We start from the raw sequence: 18722 nt of genomic DNA, 5'->3' as shown, positions 1-18722 counted from the left end.
CATAAAACCAGAAAAACAAACAAATGAACAACAAAAACCACTTTCTGATTTTTATTTGAAGAGCAGTTCCACCTGTTTTAATGATGTATGTTGTAATTGTACCATGTATCGGCTTTAGCTTGTTAATCACCACGTCGTAGAATATTTTGAGTTGGAAGGGACCCCCAAGGACCATCAAGTCCAACTCCTGGCTCCCCATGGGACCCCTAAAAATCAAACCATGTGTCTGAGAGTGTTGTGTAAGCGCTTTTTGAACTCCCTCAGGCTCGGTGCTGTGCCCACTGCCCTGGGCGGCCTGTCCTGGCGCCCGACCCCCCTCTGGGTGCAGACCCTTTCCCTAACCCCCAGCCTGACCCTCCCCTGTCCCAGCTCCATGCCGTCCCCTCGGGTCCTGTCGCTGTCCCCAGAGAGCAGAGCTCAGCGCCTGCCCCTCCGCTCCCCTCGTGAGGGAGCTGCAGGCCGCCATGAGGCCTCCCCTCAGCCTGCTCTGCTCGGGGCTGAGCAAACCAAAGGACCTGAGCCTCTCCCCATACAGCTCCATCTCCACCCTGCCCGTGCCCGGCGCAGGGCAGCGCCATCCCCGCCCGCCCTCATGGCGGCGCAGCGCGCAGGCGCGGCCGCGGCCCTGCCCGCCAATCGTCGGCACCGGGGCCTTCCCCGGGCCGTACCGCGCCGCGCCGAGCCGAGCCGGGAGCCGCGGTGATGGCGGCGGCCATCAGGCGCCTGCTGCGGGCGGGCGGCCGGCGGGGCGCCGCGCTGGTGGCGGCGGCGGGCGGGCCGGGATCGCAGGTGAGAGCCGGGCCGGACCCTTCCCGGGAATGCACGGGGGTTGGCCGCGGGATTTGAGAGGTGCCGGCGCTCAGGGGGTCGCGGTGTGATTAAAAAACTGGGCTGCCGTGGGTGCAGGGGCGGGCTGGGAGCCGTGGGGTCGCGGCGGAGCCGGCGGAGGTGAAGGGAAGGGGAAGGGGGCGCGGGGGGAGGGATTTGAGCGGCCGTGAGGTCTGCGCGGGGTGGGCGCTGACCGCTTATAGGAGCGCCAAAAGCAACTTGCAGAACAGTAAACTGTTTCCCCAACTATGATAGCAAGAAGTTGTTACATCTATATAAAACAGTATAATAATAATAAATATGTGTGTTTGTTTGTTTTTTAATTTTTAAGCTTGTCATGTTGAGAGTGGAAATGGCAGAGTCACTGTAATTCCATTCCCCTTACCTCTTACTGGACAATAGGTGTAGTCTATTCTTCTTAATAAGCAAAGCATGGATACTTAGTACAATTTATAAAGAGAAAATGATCTAGCTTTGTCACTGTCTACTGCTTCTGTTGTGATTGTATAGCTCTCTTCTCTACAAAAAGATTTGGGGTACCTTATATGCTATTTGTGTTTGACCGGGACCAGTGCTCCATGTGAACCACTATATCTGTATCAATATTAGGAAGATGATACCACCTTTCTCTGCTGACAGAGAACACAAAACCAAAACAAGTGATCTCTGCATCCTGCATGGCTTTGGGAAGGGAGGTGGTTGAAATCTGCTGGCCTACAGCGTGGAAGCAGCTTGAAAATGGTGCAGGTGCAAACATGCCTCGTAAATGGGATATCTCCTTTCACCTCCGTAGCTATGCCACGTGGTAAAATAGAGTTTTCTCTTGAAAGTTTTCTCTTTTGTCTCTGCTTCCCGTTTTCTTCCCTTGCAAAAGCATAGGAAGCTTGATTCCTCTATTGGTGATATGCATTAGTTTTCCACCTGTACGCCAGTGAAGCAAAATTCATGGGACAACAGTAAGCAAACAGGTCCTTGCTCCTTCTCATCTTGTAATTAGTAGGCCAGCGAACTTGAAGCTGCCTGAAAACAGCTGTTTTTTTTTTTTTCTGAGGCAACTTTTACAGAAACTGATTTTCTATAAACTGACTGTCTCCGTGGAAAATAAGGATTTGTTTTAATCCTGTTTTAATGCTAGGTTGTTTGGGGAGGGATTGGTTGGGAAGGGTTAACACTCAGGAGCTGGGTCCAGAAGAGATGGCTTTGCCTTCTCCCTCTCCTGGTGGAACAGCCTGTTATTTCAGGGGTGCTGTTAATGGCCATCACTACTTCTGAAATGGTGAGGCTGTTGTCTGCAGTAGTGCTTCATGAAATGTGTAATAAAGTAAATGCAGACCTCTGTGGTTTCCCCTAGAAAGCCGAGGAGCGGGCTTTCTTGTTTGACTGAAATGCCAGAAGCATTTGGCTCTGCTTTGCAGTTCTCGCCTGTACCACCCATGAAATAGGCCTCTTATCCCCGAAGAGGTACCCAATACAATAGATATTAATTTGCATAAGAGGCTGTTTTCTAATTATGAACAGTTTGTGTGTCCGGGGACTTTTGATTAGTGACGAATTGAAACCAGGGAAGAATGTGAATAGCTTGAGGGAAGGAGGACAAAAATGAGAAAATTACAATAGAAATTGACAAGAATAAGATGAAAGCAGTCTTTCTAAAGTATCCTGTTTAAAGCATAGCAGCCAGAAAGCAATTTTGGGCCAAGTAATAAGGAATCATATGTTCATTGACAAGAATTACAAATAATTAGTTACTATTAAGACAAGCAGGACAGAAGATGAATTCTTTCCTGAGGAGCGACTGCGAGAAGAATAGGGAATATGCAGATACCTTCCTGCTTTCTAAGGAAGTAATAAGAACATTGCCAGTAGAAATGGTTCAAATTTAAAATTGTGGTGTGTGTTTGTTTGTTTTGTTTTAATTCTCTGTGTAAATATAATCTTACAGAAAACATAAATTAAAAAAAAAGGGGCAAACCAGGACTAGCATTGCATGTGATGCTTATAAGCCACGGAGAACACAAAGCAACAGCAGGATCTTCAGCACTGAGTTCTTTCTTGGGGCTGTTTTTAAGCCTTTTGTGGCAAATGAACATCTGTGTGTTCATGTCTTTGTGGTTGCATCCAGGCCTGAAGATTGCTGCTGTGTTTGTATTAGTTATAGGAGGACTGTAAGTATTTTGAGCTATTCGTATTAGCTTAACTAAGAGAAGTCAAGTCAAAACAGTGATTGTGATCTGCAGAGGACTATTTCTGTGACTCTCGGGGTGTTTAGTTGTTTCAAATGCTAGGGTTTATTCTGTCCCTCATAATAAGGGATCTCATTACTCTAAGTGTGTGGATTTTAATAATTGGCCAAAGGTACACTGAAGCTACAACTCCAGGAGAAGGAGAGACAATTTAATAATTCTCTGGAAGAAATAAAGAGGGGACTTCGCTTCTTCCTTCTCCCTCTTTCAGCTGCATTCCCCGTCGGCTTTGGCACTTCTCAGAGCCTTCTCTGAATTGCTTTTGCTGGCTCAGCAGAGAGCTCCCTGCTCTTGGGGAGGACACAGGAATTAGTGTTCTGCCAAGGCCAGGCAGCTGAGCTGGCTTGAGGAAGAGTCTGAGTGCCAGAGCGAGCAGTAAGTAGTAGGTAATGGGACAGGGGGAGGGCAATGCGAGGTCTGGTGAGCTGTGAGATGCTCTGCCATCTGAAACTGCTCATCTGAGCAGTGACATGCTGAAGAGGTTCAAGATAAATGGTGTAGGGTGCTCTTTGGTGAACAACAGTTGGCATTTTTCTGATTCAGAAGGGATTCTTCTTCTATCTTTGCTTTTCTCTACTCTGTGTCCTTTTTTCTGGTGATTACCTACCACCCTCTCACCCCAGAAGGCCACGCAGATAATCAGTTCTCTCTGGTCAGTTTGTGGAATAATTAAGCTGCAGAAGACTTTGATAACGCTAGTGTTGGAGAGGCAAAATAGTGCATGCTATTGGCACTACGCTGAAATTGGGACACTGCAGCCCTGGTACTGAAGTTCCTGTTCCTCTGCTAGAGGTCTTGATTGAAATTAGTCATCCTTTGGTAAAAGAAAAGAAAAATTTGCCTCCCACAAACATCAAAAGGTAAGTGTCCCCTGAGTTATGACTTCTGACCTGGAACCCTGCTCAGCAGTGGATACTGATGAGAATTACCCTGCTTCATTTTCCAATCATTCTACCTGAGACAACAAGATAGCTGAAGAAATGTTCTGGCACTGAGAAAACTGGGGGGCTTCATAGCCTTTCCAGAGCCTTCAGCAGTGGTTGTCCGCTGTGCCGTGGGACATGGGGCACCCACGTGCTTCCAAAAGCCACAAGAGAGCTGCCCTTCTTTTCATACTTCACTATAGGGTGCCTTTAGGTGAATGCAAAACCTCCTTATGTGCTGTTCTTTATTATTATTATTTTATTTTTATTGTTGTTCTGTTTTTTTTTTTAAGACTGCATCTGTTGATCAGATCTGTGTCTTGCTTTTGCTGGATGATCCTAACATGGGATATTACATCTTTTTTTTTTTTTTTTTTTTTTTTTTTTTAAATCAGAAAAATCCTGCTAAATAAATAAAAAAAAAAAAAAAAAAAAGAAGAAAAAGAAAAACTTAAAAGGCAGGTGCAATACAAATATGTTCAATAAGAAGAGAAGCAATTGCCAAGATTAATGGTAATGTGCAGAAATGTTCACCTTCTAGAATGTGTTTATCTGTTTACGGGCATTAAACAATTGGAAGAAAGTGGTTTTGTGAGTATACCTGCCTTTTCTAACTTACTACAGTAATATGTTCAATCCTGTTATAGGTATGCATGGCTTGTTTTACTATTCATTTTATGTAGAGCTCACTGTGCCAAAAATACAAAATAAATCTCTCATTTTTGTTTTGTTTTGTTTTTGTTAGACGTTGAGGCTAATCTATACCACTACAGCAGCGTGGAAGAAAAATGTAGCAGCCTCAGGACCTGAAAAGTACACAGAGGCATTTATTAAAAAACAGATTGAAGAGTTCAACCTAGGAAAGAGACATTTAGCCAACATGATGGGAGAAGATCCCGAAACTTTTACCCAAGAGGATATTGATGTAAGTACAGTTGCTCTGTTGGAGAAGTAATTTACTGTAGAGTTTCAGATATTGAAAGCACTTTACTTCAGCATGAGCCCCTCAGCTCTCTGTGAATTTTAATCAAACTGTCAGAATAAGAAAGACTACTACTATACATTGCAAACATTGCAACTGTGACTGTGAATAGAGATTCTACTCCTGCTACCAAGTGAGGTCAGGCATCACAGTATAGAGCTATATACCATATCTTGCTAAAGCACAGTAGGTTCTTTTTAAAAGTACTAATGGATAATCCCCTTGATCTGAGGTTGTAAGAGGCACTGTGAAGGTTTATGTAGCACTTTGAAACGTTTACCCACAATTTGACCTGCTGTGTGTATTTAGGTTGGGTTTTCTTGTATGATACTGTGGTTGCTGGTAATGCAAATTAAATTTTATAGGATGTTTTACAACTAACACTCTGGCTTAGCTTAGGGATTTTAACGTAGACCTGCATTTAAGCTCATATCAGTACCTCAAAACATACTATTTTATTGCCATTCCCTCTGACAACTGACAGGTGGGTGGCCTCCTCTTTCTGCATATCACTTAGGCTCGTGTATAGATGTGCTTTCTCTTTAAATTTTTTCTTTTTTTAACGTCCAACTTGTGCTTCACTTCTGTCATTTCTTTTATCACACATGAGAGGCAGTGAGGAGAAATGTCATTTGGTGACATTCAGTCTTAGGTGAAGCTTTATGAAGTCTCGTAGCCGGAGCTTTTTCTGCGCAGCAGTGATACTATTACTCGAGCCATGGCAGCACAGTGTAGCAGTGGGTCCCCCAGGGTTGATGTTGTATGTGCCGAAAGAGGTGTACGTGGCTTATTTTTTCCAGGGGATTGTTTTGCTAGCATGGTTTTGTCACCTCTCTGTGGCAAACTTGTGTCAGCGTAGCTGTGTCCAGATAGGAGGTTGTGACAGCATGCTTATGCCAAAGAAGAGCTACACCTGTAGGTGGTAATGCAGGACGATTTCAACCACATTTGACAGAGAGGCTTCAAAATGAATTTTTTAAACTTCTCTGAAAATAGATGGCGGAGTGAGAAGAGACGCAGTTAATGGCCTGCAGAGAAAAAGGCTGAAATGAGACTTGAGTCTTGTCAGGCATCACAAAATCCATAAGGGAAAGTTGACTTTGAGTCAGAAGTCCATAGGAAATCAAACTTCATGAGGACAAAGCTATGCACTGGTACTGTGGCTGCTTTCTTTCAGAATCACAGATATCACTTTGCTCTTCTAAAGACAAGTGGCATTGCAGACCCTTCCGGTCAACAGTGAAAGTATTCATTGAGCCATCTGGGTCAGCGATAAAAGCCTGCTTTACTCTGGCTTTCTTTTCTGCAGTTTTTAACAGACCATAGAATTTATTTTCCTTGCATTTTTCAGATGTTGTTTTTTTTTTTTTTTATTATTATTTTTTTTTCCGCTACGTTTAATGACACATTACAAGAAAGTAACTAAAAAAGGCATGCATGCGCAGATTTGTCAGCAAAAAAAAAGCCCTCTCATTTTACTACAGATGCTGCTCCTGATAGTTTAGTTAGCTTGCCTGAAAGGTTAAAGGTAGGACAGTGCATTTACCTGCAGTCTGGATTCCTTCTCTTGATAGAGTCTACAAGGAAGGCTTACAGACAGCAAGACTGCAAGTGAAAGGTGACCATTTATAGTCAAGTAGTTGTTCTTTCTTTATGAATCCACAGCCCTATTATAATTTGCACAACATTAACTGAGCTCCATAATTAGTAAAAGCAGATTCATTCTGAAAATTAGCTTTAACACATGCAGTGCAGGTGATAAGTATGTGACCTCTTTGCTGGCTCCGTTTCTTAAAAGATGGAGAAGTGGAGCTAAAAGAGTAGTATTTTGTTTAGGGATACCAAGTATCTGTGGTGCATGTTTAATTTCTTCATATTCCATCAGGTGTTGGAAAATACTCAGTCTATAATAGTGTCTGCTATGCATAATTAAATTTCTGTTATAAAAATATAAAAGCTGCTTAAGCACTGGCAGGAGAATTATCAAGCTTTACATTTCAAACAGAAGTAATTCTTTCTGATGAGTGCTTACATCGAGCATGTGAGCGCTCCATGTCTTCCACTGTTAATCAGTCTGTGCAGTGTATTTCCAAAGTAAGCATCACAGGATTCTGTCCTTCACTAGAGTTTTAGGTATAGTTTAATAGAAGCTAAACCTTGTAAAGTTCTAAACTGGAAAATAAGTTGACTTGTTAATCCTTCTCCTGGATGTTGTGGAAGCAGAATTGCCTCTTATCGATGCTTTTATTTGGGAATGAAAAGTTAAGCTGTGCATTACAACTGTATTTCTGGAGGAGAAAAAAAACCAGCAAATTGATATATAACTCTGCAGAAGTCTACCAATTGCTTTTTAATTGGTATTACAGACCTTGCTCTGAAGCTGAGATGTTTTATTCTCCTATGTGTGAATACGTGGTATGAAGTTTCTCTAATTGATTTGCTTTGCCCATTCCATTTGATGTATCATTTTTCACAATATTTCATAATTTGTGCTCATTTCTAATGAACAGAGTCGTTAGGACAGGCATGTCTAAGTACAACTGACAGCTAACATTAAGTGCCAGATGCAGTTTATAAAGCTATGTAGAACTGCAGAGAACAGTTTAAATAAATTAGCACCTGTACATTAGTCTCACTTGCTGGTAATTTATAAGCGAATCAGTAGAGATGACATTTAGGTAAGTCATTGATCAAGTTAACAGCTGCATACCCACTGCCCAGCTGGGATACCTAATTAATAGAGATTGCAGTCCTGACCCAGTGCTTTTTCCCAGTCAAGGCTGTAATCCTTTTATTTTTTGATTTAACTTTAACTTATGGTTGTAGTAAACAGCCCACCTTCATTTTCCACTGTCAGTCCTGAGATATTCTACTTTAAAGACCAGAAATCTAAGTAAGATTAATATAGGAAAAGCATCTTAATCTCTGTGACCTATTTATATGCCAGTATTTTTATTATTCATTTCCATGCAGTTGCTAAATGCTCTCTAAGATAGGAGGAGTTCATCATGAAGCCGTACTCTTCCCCATAAGTTAGCAAAACTTGAAAGCTGGAAATGTGTTAATTTTCTTTTGCTGTCTGCTGTATGACCTAATAGATTGTTGTCAAGCAGATGGGGGAAAAAAAATCTAAAATACACATTTAGAAATAAATATCTTCACTTAATATATATTGTTGCAAAATTACCAGTAAGGCAGCATTTTCAGCATGAAAATGTTATAAACGTGAGAAGCTTTGTTCCTTAGAGGGTATGGTTTCTTTCAATGAATTAAGACTTCTCTAATGAAAAATGGGTGATACTCGGTTGCTTTTAAAAATGGCTCAGAGCATCTGATTTCTAAGTAGCGTTCCAGTTTTAGCAACCCAGCCTGTTAGAAGTGAGTGAATATTAACATATGTGAAATGTCAGGAGCGTTACTCAGAACAAAATACGTTTCTGAACTTCCTCATGTCTGTAAGAACATGATGTCCAGCACTGCCCTTACCAGAAACACTGGGGTTTGCAGTGTTTATTTAAATAGTTAGTTGAATCTAGAATACTTTTATAAAACTTCATTTTAGTGGAGACAAACTCCACATCAGTCCATTTGAACTGATGACTGCTATTTTTTTTTTTCTTCTTTCAAATACCGTTCAGTCTTTTAAAAAGTTACAGTGAAAATAAAGAAACAAATATTTATTTCTTTCAAAAGCTTTTTGCTGTCTGAGCTCTGGACAAGATATCACCTTTTTAGTTTTGAAAGTGTTTAATTAATATAATTTAATGTTAAAAGAAGTGGTTGTTTTTTTTTTTTTTTTGCATTTAATGGCTGTATTTTTTTCTCAAGTGATGGGGTTAAAATGCTGTCTTTCTGCTTTTCTGTCCACATCAGAATTTATATTTAAAAAAGCGAGCTGGATTCTTGAGCCTTCTATGCCAAGGAAGATGCTGCTGCAAGGCAGCCCACCTGGGGTGGACTTTTTTTTTAATATTTATTTTCTACAAAACATATTTTTTCAGTGGATGCTCCTTAGCTTATTTACACGTGATTTGAGCAATGAAAATTAGAATGTTTTGTATTTGAGAAAAGCTCGGGAAGGCACTTGGGCAAGATGAATTTGCCCTGTCAAATCTCCCCAGTTCATGGCGGGTAATTTAAGGATTGAAGTGCCTCAGTGTCCCTCCCCTACCCCAGTATGACTCGGTCAGCTCCGTTGGAATTAAGGTATCAAATTCCTCAAGGTATTTCTTAAAAAAAAAAAAAAAAAAAAAAAACGAAAACGAAAAACCGGAAGCAACCCTTCCTGACCCAGCTGAACCTCTCTCACTCAGAACTAAAGTCTGTTGAGCTTTGAGAAAAGCTTCCTGGCTTGTAGGTATGAAGGGGAGCGAGGACGAGGAGTCAGCATGTGCAGCATCCACGATGAGGAGGGAAGCTGAGGGTGTGGCAGGTATGTTGGATTTGCACAACATGCCCCATGCAGCGCCGGGCAGTTTATTTAATGAATTGTTTTGCATGTAATTTGGTTGAAGGACTGCCAGATACAATTTTTGATAGGGATAGAAGCTTGTTCTCATTATGCCTACTGGCTCGAATTCAGACTTTCTAACTGGAAGGGAAATACTATGTGGTCCTTCAGCAGTGTAGCAATGTCTGAGATAAACCATCTTGATACTAATGTGTATTCGTTGTGATTTAGCATTTTAGCAGGTGTGATTACAAATGGTTTTTTCCTCTTTTTTTTCTGAATGGCTCAACAGAGTTTAAAAACAAACACCTTCAAATCCTTAGAGGAAACAGGTACTTTTTTTTTTTTTTTTTTTTGCAGCAACTCATAGCAAATGCAGACTGTACCCATTCCACCTTTTTTTCCAGCAGTTTACATAGTCATTTTGGAAACACCATGCTGTTACAATGTACATGGATTTTTAAGCATTTCTGTTGAAAATAATTATGGCTGTGCCTTTTCTAGAAAGCTGTGTTTTATTTTAGAAAACAATGGGAATAGTGGGGTTTAACAGATAGAACTGTGAAGGAGTAGCCCAGAATCTGTGGAGGTTAGAGGAGAATGGATGAATCTTGCCTACCTGAAATGATAGCCTAAGGAAAGCAGCTCTTGGTCAAATTCAGTAAAAACTGAGGGCACAGCTATTTAACACGAAGAAAGTCTTCTGAATAAAGGAGAGCAAGACTTTACTTGTAGTCTGTTGCATCCCAGGATAGTTCTGAACAGGTTGTAAAGGCAAATACTCCCTGATAGAAATACTCCAAATAACTTTCCATAAGAAAGGAGAGGGCAGGAAGACTACTTATTTTCATTTTGGGAAAAACAAAAACCCCAACAGCATAAAAAAGAAACTTATAAAATAGGACTATTATTCTTTGGCTAGTTGATGTGTAGAGAGCTAAAAGTAGGTGTTAAGATTCCTTAATGCAGGGTTTGTTTATGATTTAGCATGAAAGACATGCGACTCAAGCAATATAAAATAAACTTCCAAGATGTAGCACATCTCAGATGACAGACACTCTCCATTATAAATGGTAAACTGTAAATTTGGCATTTATTAAGGTGTCAGTAGCTGTTTTGATTGAGATTCCGGAGATGCTTGTATAACGTCTACCTCTTAAGTACACGCACAGTCAGTCTCAATATCCTGTAATAAATTCTTTTAATATATTATATAATGTGTTTGTTTAACATCATTTGGCTCACAGCGGATTTCTCTATTGTCATCATAATTAATCCCCATTTGTTCATAAATAGGTGTTCACCTACTGTGTGTATGCATAAAATGCCCATTGACTAACAAATGGGAATACAGTAGTCACTAAGAGAAACAAAATTACCATTTCATAAAATCAAGTTAAGCCTTTTGTTTGCTTCAGAATTCTCAAAATTTCTGTTCAGAATACCAGTAGGGGATTAATGAAAGTAATAGGTTAGGTCCTTTTACACTCCATGCATATTAAATCTGTTGAAGCACTGACAAACTACTCCATGTCCATGGAAAAAACGATCAGCAAATAATAGCCCTAAGGTTGCCTGACTAACAAAGAGGCATTCTTCTTAAGAGCAGATTTTTAATTGTGATTTTATTGTAATTCTATTTTTCCTTACTGTCTAGTGGAAATATAAGTGAGATGACAGCCAGAGGGTTTTATTCAGTTATTCCATGTTATTGTACAAGCAAATGACTTCTATCTCAAGTTCTACTGCCTGCTGTCTGAAGTTGACCACAATCGCCAGAGCCATGCATCTGGGGGGTTTTGGTGGCTGTCTTTGTCTCTTCCATTTCTGAAAACAAATGGAAATGAACAGCTCTCATATGTTAGTAATGTTTTATAATAAGTTTTCCCTGTTCAGAAATGTTCAGAGATGTTCAAAAGCTGCCTGGAGATGCTCCTGGGCAGCCTGCTCTGGGCTGCCCTGCTTGAGCAGGGGTTGGAGTAGGTTGCCTCCAGAAATCTCAACCCCCAACCATTCTGTAAATAAAAATATAAACATTTATGTTTCAGTTGCACTGAAAAGGGACAGTAAAATGATGTTGAATGGAAACACATGCCATTGGGTTTAGCCTTGTAAGCTGCTTTGCTTTGCATTTTGCCAGAATGACTTTGAATTTTGTCATTCCTACTGTATTTGTTGGAGACAAATAATACAAAGTTTATATATCACAGGAAACGCAGAATATTGGTTAAGTAAAAGAAAGTGATGCATCTGGTACGTTGTACTCCGTACAAACAGTGGTAAATCATGGGTGTGTAATGTCATACTTGTTTCTAAATTGTTTTACCAAACCCTTAGGTATCGAGAAAGTGGGAGAATTGATGTTTTATAAAAGAAAAATGGCATTTAGGAGTCTTGCTTTGCTGCGCTATTAGTTCAACTTCAGCAAAGATTGCAGTGATTCACAGTTGTTTCCAAATGCAGTGTTTAATGAAATGCTTATTTAGGGTATGTAAAGTATCTTCTAAAAGCAACGTTTGTTGTGGCAGTAGACTTTGGGAACCTAAGTCTATAGAAACTGGGCTTCCAAATTTGCAAAACTTTGTGTCCAGTTGTTTTGTGTTTGAATAAATACAATTCTCATGCTCAGTTTGTCAGGAGGCACTATCTGATATTTTCAGAAAGATGAATAAAATGTAATTTCTCATAGAAGTTGCAGCATTTGAAGTTTTAAGGAAAAATGAGTGTTGCATTTACTTATTAAAAACGTGGTCTTTGCACTCGAGTAGTTCTGGTGAGTCATTGTAAATGTGTACTGTTATAAAAAAATAAACTTTGCAAAGGAATGTTCACTCATTCTGATATATTAGATCGCAACCTTCATAATGAGATTTTTTACTCCACCTGCGGATTCCTGAGGAAACTGCTTTTCTTTTCCACACAGCAGATATGTGGCAGTTGTTGTTAACTGTTTTGCTTATGTATGTGCAAAAATTGTTCAATTTTCTGTATGAGAAAGTACCTAAGCAATGTTGTGATGCTTCTTTTATGGAAAAATTACATATGTGATCTCTGCTTTCAGAGAGCTATTGCCTATCTCTTTCCTTCGGGCTTATTCGACAAACGAGCCAGGCCCATGATGAAGGTAGGAATTCTTGTTGCATTTTTGAATAACCATAGCATGATATTTCAAGTAACTTTTTCCTTTTGATGATATTTATTTGTTTATTTATTTGCAGCATCCCACAGAAATTTTTCCAGAACAGAGGAGTAAGTGTTCATAATTTTTTTTTCCATATTCTTTTTCGAAGTATTAAGAAAATTTGTATATGTAGAATGCCTTATTTTCACAAATTTATTTTTATTAGGAACAATGTGGGGGAGGAAACTGATAAGACGTGAGCAGTACAAAGCCTGATCTAGTATTCTAGCTTTTAGGGTAAAAAAAAATAAAATAAAAATACTGCTGGGTTCTGGAACACCAGTAGCCCTTTGAGGCATAGTGTGAACTGATTATGGATAAATGTTTTTCATTGTTTAAAAATAAACAGCAGGTAGAATGACGTGCAAAATCTGTTGAAGTCACTGGAAAACCTTTTGTCGAATTCAGTAGCTTTTTTGTCAGTGCTGTCTATCACATCCATAAAATATTCATTAATGCTATTTTAAACCAAAAGTTTTCCTGGTACCTTCGGTGCTCTAAAAGCAGAGAAATTACAGCCTTAAAATTGCCAGTTGAGAGAATAGGGGGTGATGTGAATGGAACCTCTTCCCATCATGTCTCATCTTTGACCTGGAAGTCTTAAATCTGCATTCGATCCATACAGTCTTCGGCCTTGCTTCCTGAGGCACCCAGAGGTCAGTGATGTGCCAATATGTTGTTTAGTGAGAACCTGGTTGAAATCACCAAATTAAATTTTACAAAGAATTTTACAAAGTTGTTTTTCATTTTTTTGGCTGTTTAGCATGAACTCTTAGCATGGATGTGAAATTCTCTATTTGCTGAACTATTGAGTCCCATTTAGAAACTTCTGATAATCAGTGTAATCCCATCATTTTCCTTCTTTTCTTCCTTCCTTCCATCCTTCTACTGTTCTGGAATCAATAGATTCATTTTGAATTTTGTGCATCTTCTAGAAAGATCTCTGCATTGCTAGAAGTCTTGGAATGTTAGCTATTAAATGGTATCACACATTAATTTCTAACTTCACAGTATCATGAAATAGAAAGTAGAATGCAAAGGGTAAGACAGTTAATCATAATTACGCAATTTTAAAATCTAAGCTACTACTGTATATGTTTCCAGGACCAAAGAGTTACTTGAGATTCTAACTCTGTCCTGAGAACTAGGATTAGTGTAAATATATGTGTCTAAAATTAACACTTTTCAATAAATATCTTTTTTTTTTAAGGCAGCTTTTCTTGACTGTGTATTACATCTTTAAGAATTTGGAAGTACAAAACCATAAATTTATACTTCAGAATGTTTCCTGAATAGGGATTTCAACTAAACGTGCTTTCACAGCCACATAAAGAGAAATTCATACATTCCCCCAGTAGTATACCTGGTTAAATACCCCCAGTGTTCTTTCTGTTTTTTTTTTTTTTTTTTTTTTTTAATTTTACATCTTTTTATTCCACTTCTGCTGTATTCTGTGGTAATGTTTCAGTGCAATACACCAGCATACTTATCAGACAGGTTCTTGGAGTCTTATCTTTTGTCTGTAGTTTGCTTCAGCTGAACTTACTGGATAAAATGGCTGGCAGTTTCTTTACAGTTCAATCTTTTAAAAGCTCTCAGGTGTTTATTTTTGTTAGTTTTCTGTGTTTGGAAGAGATGGGTGTAATGTTAAGACACTTAAATTTGATACATAATTTTTTCTTAAGTTGAAATTCATGTCCATAAATAGCTTTTTTTTTTTTGATAAATAAGGTAATCTGGATGTGATGAATTAAACAAAGCCTGTTTTGTTGCTGTACTAATTATGTAAAGCATAGCATAGGTCTTGTGTTTAAATATCCCACAGGCATCAACATGAACAAGCTTTAAAATCTCCCAAGTTCTGAATATTTGCAGTTACATGCAAAAGACAATTGTATGAATACTAAATTTGTTTTAGATGTGTTATACTAGTAAGTAATTTGTTCAGAGTTTAAAGCACTGTTTTCCAGAGCAGTTAATATTTAGCCTTTTGCCATCATTATGTAGATTTCAATTGTCCCTTAATTTGTACTTCTTTCTATTCTAAAATGGATATTTGCATCTGTAATACCAACTACACAGTCTTTGAAAGTTCATTTAAGATGTGCATGAGGGATTCCCTTGTGTTAAAAGATGTTTAGAAGTATTAAATATTTACTTATAATTGCAGCTAGAGTTTTGATTTTTTGTTTGTTTTTACCAAGGTAGTCTAAATCATTAGATTTCCAGACAGGTTGTATACCCACGAAATGTCATTGTTCTCTGATATTTTAAAGGGTAATCAGTATTATGGAAGAGGTTTGTAACTGCAATTAAATACAAAAAAAAAAAAAAAAATATATATATATATATATATATTTTTTTTTTTAATGAGTGTATATTGCTTTCTTGTCTAATCTTGCTTTTCATTAGAAATCCAGTGGGGAGAAGATGGCCGGCCATTTCACTTCCTCTTTTATACCGGCAAGCAGTCATACTACTCATTAATGCATGTAAGTATGGTACCTGTAGTAAATAATGTTAGTTCCCAGTCAAGGACACGTTATTCTAGGGATGTGTATTAGGAGCTCCTGACTTTACTCAGTGTTTTCACGGTAGGCCATATCAGCACTGAACATGAAAGAAATGCTAATTTTTGCCACAATATCTATTACTAGGGGTGTTTTTATGTCAAGTTTAAGAGAACAGAGGATAATAGTTCCTGCTTATTTTTTGGTTTATTTTACAGTTTTGACTATGATCTGCATCTGAATAGTCTGACCGCTTTCTTATAGGCTGTACCCACTTAGTAGCATAAAGTTAGTAGTGGAGAATGTGTAAACAACAAAACCAGCTAGTCCTAAGAAAAATCGCTGTAGAATAAAAAAAAAAAAAAATTGTTGTGTTTTTTTTTTTTCCCCTTGAAGGGCAAAGCTATAGGAAATGTTATTTGTGCTGACATTTAGTATGAAGAAAATTTGCATTTAAACTGCTTAATTGATTTTTCTAAGACTGTTTCATTCATGCAAACTTAAGGCTTTTTCTGATTAGCATGGTTCCAGGAGTAAAAGATCTGCATCTGTTTACCTTTATGGTAGGGTCTCATTATGTTCTATCAGATACAGCTTCTGAGTCTTCACGTGGATTATGAATAGGCACTTCATATCTGTGACCATCAATAGCGCAAGCATTATCTACCTCCTTAGAAGAGTTTATGCATGTTTCTTATGTGTACTTATAGGAAATGAAAGCATTAATGCTGTATGCAGAAATATTTCACTGGACAGTCACTTCGGATTTTGTTTCCTCATTAGATAGTCTTAAAAAGTTATTTCTGTGATTAGTCTGTTCTCAAAAGAATAAAATTTACGTTGTTGAAGTCAGTCCACAGTTTTACGGAGTGCCATGATTTTATTAGAATTATCTGATGTTTATTTGTGTACTGCGTACCCAAAGGACAAAATCCCCACTTGTCAGGTACATTTATTTCTTTGGGAGAATAAAAAACAGCCCCCCTCTTTTTTTTTTTTTTTTTTTTTTTTTTTTTTGTTGTTGTTGACCTTGGGCAAATGAGCTTCTTGCCCTGGCAGAAATGAAATGAATGATAAATGTAGAGTGTATCTTTGCTGAGTAATGGAGCTGCAGCATAGGCTTTCCACAGAGGTTTTCTCCTGCACAGCCTGAGGCAGCCCGAGGACCCCTGCTGTTCATTTAAATAGGTATGTCAAATCTGCCTCGAAACGCCGCTGGTTTGATCTGTGGTAATATTTGTGAAGGTTCCATATGGACTTGAGCCCCCTGCAGTGCTAAGAAATAATGTACAACGCTTCATGGTGCAGACGCAAATTTTCTCTGAAAAGGGATGCAATGCTGCGTTTTAGCTGTCGGAGAGGATGATGGAGCTGACGCGCTAGGCCTGTCAACTTGTTACACGGATGGGTTGCACGCAGCGAGGCTGTGGAAAATCTGTGCCTTTTAACTTTTCTACTTAATCACGGTTGTAGCATTGCCTTTAGACTGTATGCTACATTAATTCTCTTCCTGCCTTCTGCCTTTCATCCCAAGTTTCACGGAAAAAAGTAAAGCATGCAGGTCTTGTAGAGGAGCCTTATCAAACAGCTGTCATCTGACAAGCCATTTGCATTTGTTTTGGCTGAAACGGAGCAACCCAAGGGCAAGATGTTTTGTTGCATTCCATCATAATGAAGAAATTACAAATTTTACAAGGAGCACAAGTTTATTTTTAGCTCTTCCAAGCAGTTAGAAAGAGTATGCAAGATTGCCTTGGAAATCTCAAAGAGAATAGTGTGCATCTTGTTTCTAACAGTGGCAACCACCTTCAAACAAAGCCACTTTGACAAACACAAATTTCATTAGTATAGGATATTTAAGTACTTCAGCGTTCTTAGAATGTTTCTAAATATCTTCATTAAATAGAGTTCTGTAAGCCTGAATCCATTAAAGGAGATTTAACATTTTTTTTCAGCCAGCCAAATGAAAGACGAAATCTGCATGAAATTCCCAATGTTGTTTTAACCTCTTATTAGGCTAATGTGTATTTAAGAAAACATATTTGTGAGTCTCAAAGCTAATTAATTTGGCTAGGAAAAAAGAAAGGTTGTATGTTAATACAGTGTAGTGTAAGTAATCAATCCCATTTGAGGATGTCCTTAAAATTGCTACGTTAAGTCTCATAAATTGGATAAATGTAATATTTAGCTTAAACTTGTATGCTGTTAATTACTACACAGACTCATGTGGAACTTCACTTTTATTAATTTCTGGTGGCATAAATGGTCACAGCATTGTTTGTGTAGTTAATGCTAGGGAATAATGTTACCCACCTAGTGAAAATAGAAACCATATGTATTCACGTGTATTATAACAGCCAATATGCATGTTGCTATGACTTGAATATTAAACGAACTTTCATAAAGGATACTCACTTTATACTCCATTGTTGCCTTTGTTCTGCCTGTTTGAATAAAGTTTAGCTGTCAGGGAAGGACAATTTATTTTACTTTTGATACACAACAGAATGGTTACTGCATGAAACAGTTTCACAAGTATTTGCTCGTATATTTGATCATCATTTAACTTAAAGGTTTTTTGGAGAAAATGTCATATTTTAGTAATGCACAGAGCAAGACAAAATGGTCTCTTCATACCAGTCTGTGAAGCAAAATAGTAATTTTATGTAACTGCTACTTTACTTTTTTAGAAATATCAGATTGTGGATAATATATGCAATACAACATTTTAACTTTTTTTTTTTTTTTAAAGTATATGCTGAAGTGAAAAAAAACCATGAAGAAAGGCAAAATGATATGAGCTCTGCAGCATATTTTAACCAAAATGCTACAATGCTAAATTCCCATTTAAAAAAAAAAAGGACCAAGAAACCCTCATTTTTCTAGGGTTCCATTTGCTAATTTCTTCCCAAAATTTTTATGTAGGGTAAAAGAAGAATATTGCTTTGTGTTTTAGAAGACTTCATCCTTACACAGATCTGAAATTTGATACCTCTATTAGAAATGGAAGCATTTTAGCACATAGCCAATCTTGTAAAATCAGCTATTTTGATTGTGTACTAGCTGAGTTTACAAGACACACAGATGTGTACATTCATGAATTGGACTATTGAATCCTGAAGTGATTAGTAAAATCTTCACCTGCCAGCTTTGAAAAAGCAAGTGTGTCTTCAGACGCTTTCTTTAGCCTGTGGGGAGTGAAGATTTGTCAGATAAATTATTGGGCATTACATGCGATTCCTGATTTTGCAAAGACTCATCCATGTACTTTACTGCACAAGTGAGTGGTTCTTTAGTCTGTTGACTTCATCTCTCTACAGACATTAAATGCTTGCATTAATTTTTTTTTTTCTTAATGCTTAAGACCAAAATTTTATCTCACTAGAGATTCAAGTCCACTTTAATTGCCAGAAATATGCAGGAAATTATATTTAGAATTTGACTTCCATGCCAAAATGTTTTATAATACTATTTTCTAATTTTATTTGATTTCATCTCCTGTGTAAAGGTTTTTTAGTTAGGGTGTTGTTGGTGTTTTTTTTTTTTTTTTTTTTTTTTTTAATGACCATTGCTTCTATAATTTAACCTGAACATTTTAAAGAGAT

The 18722-nt window shown here is 38.1% G+C and overlaps 1 protein-coding gene across 1 annotated transcript in view; it reads left to right on the top strand.

Annotated features, from left to right (window-relative positions):
* Nucleotides 1–627: 627 nt before the first annotated feature.
* Nucleotides 628–18722, top strand: part of MRPS9 (mitochondrial ribosomal protein S9) — a 30702-nt gene continuing 12607 nt past the window's right edge. The window contains exons 1-5 of the mRNA XM_082759255.1: nucleotides 628–789; nucleotides 4740–4919; nucleotides 12488–12550; nucleotides 12645–12675; nucleotides 15020–15099. Of these exons, the coding sequence (XP_082615381.1) occupies nucleotides 703–789; nucleotides 4740–4919; nucleotides 12488–12550; nucleotides 12645–12675; nucleotides 15020–15099 (441 nt within the window). The 5' untranslated portion in view covers nucleotides 628–702. The remainder of the gene's footprint in view (nucleotides 790–4739; nucleotides 4920–12487; nucleotides 12551–12644; nucleotides 12676–15019; nucleotides 15100–18722) is intronic.

This window comes from Aythya marila (genome assembly GCF_965140915.1).
Source record: "Aythya marila genome assembly, chromosome: 1".
Lineage (NCBI taxonomy): Eukaryota > Metazoa > Chordata > Aves > Anseriformes > Anatidae > Aythya > Aythya marila.
The sequence above is the reverse complement of the archived record's forward strand: the minus strand, read 5'-3'. Positions and strand labels throughout refer to the sequence as shown.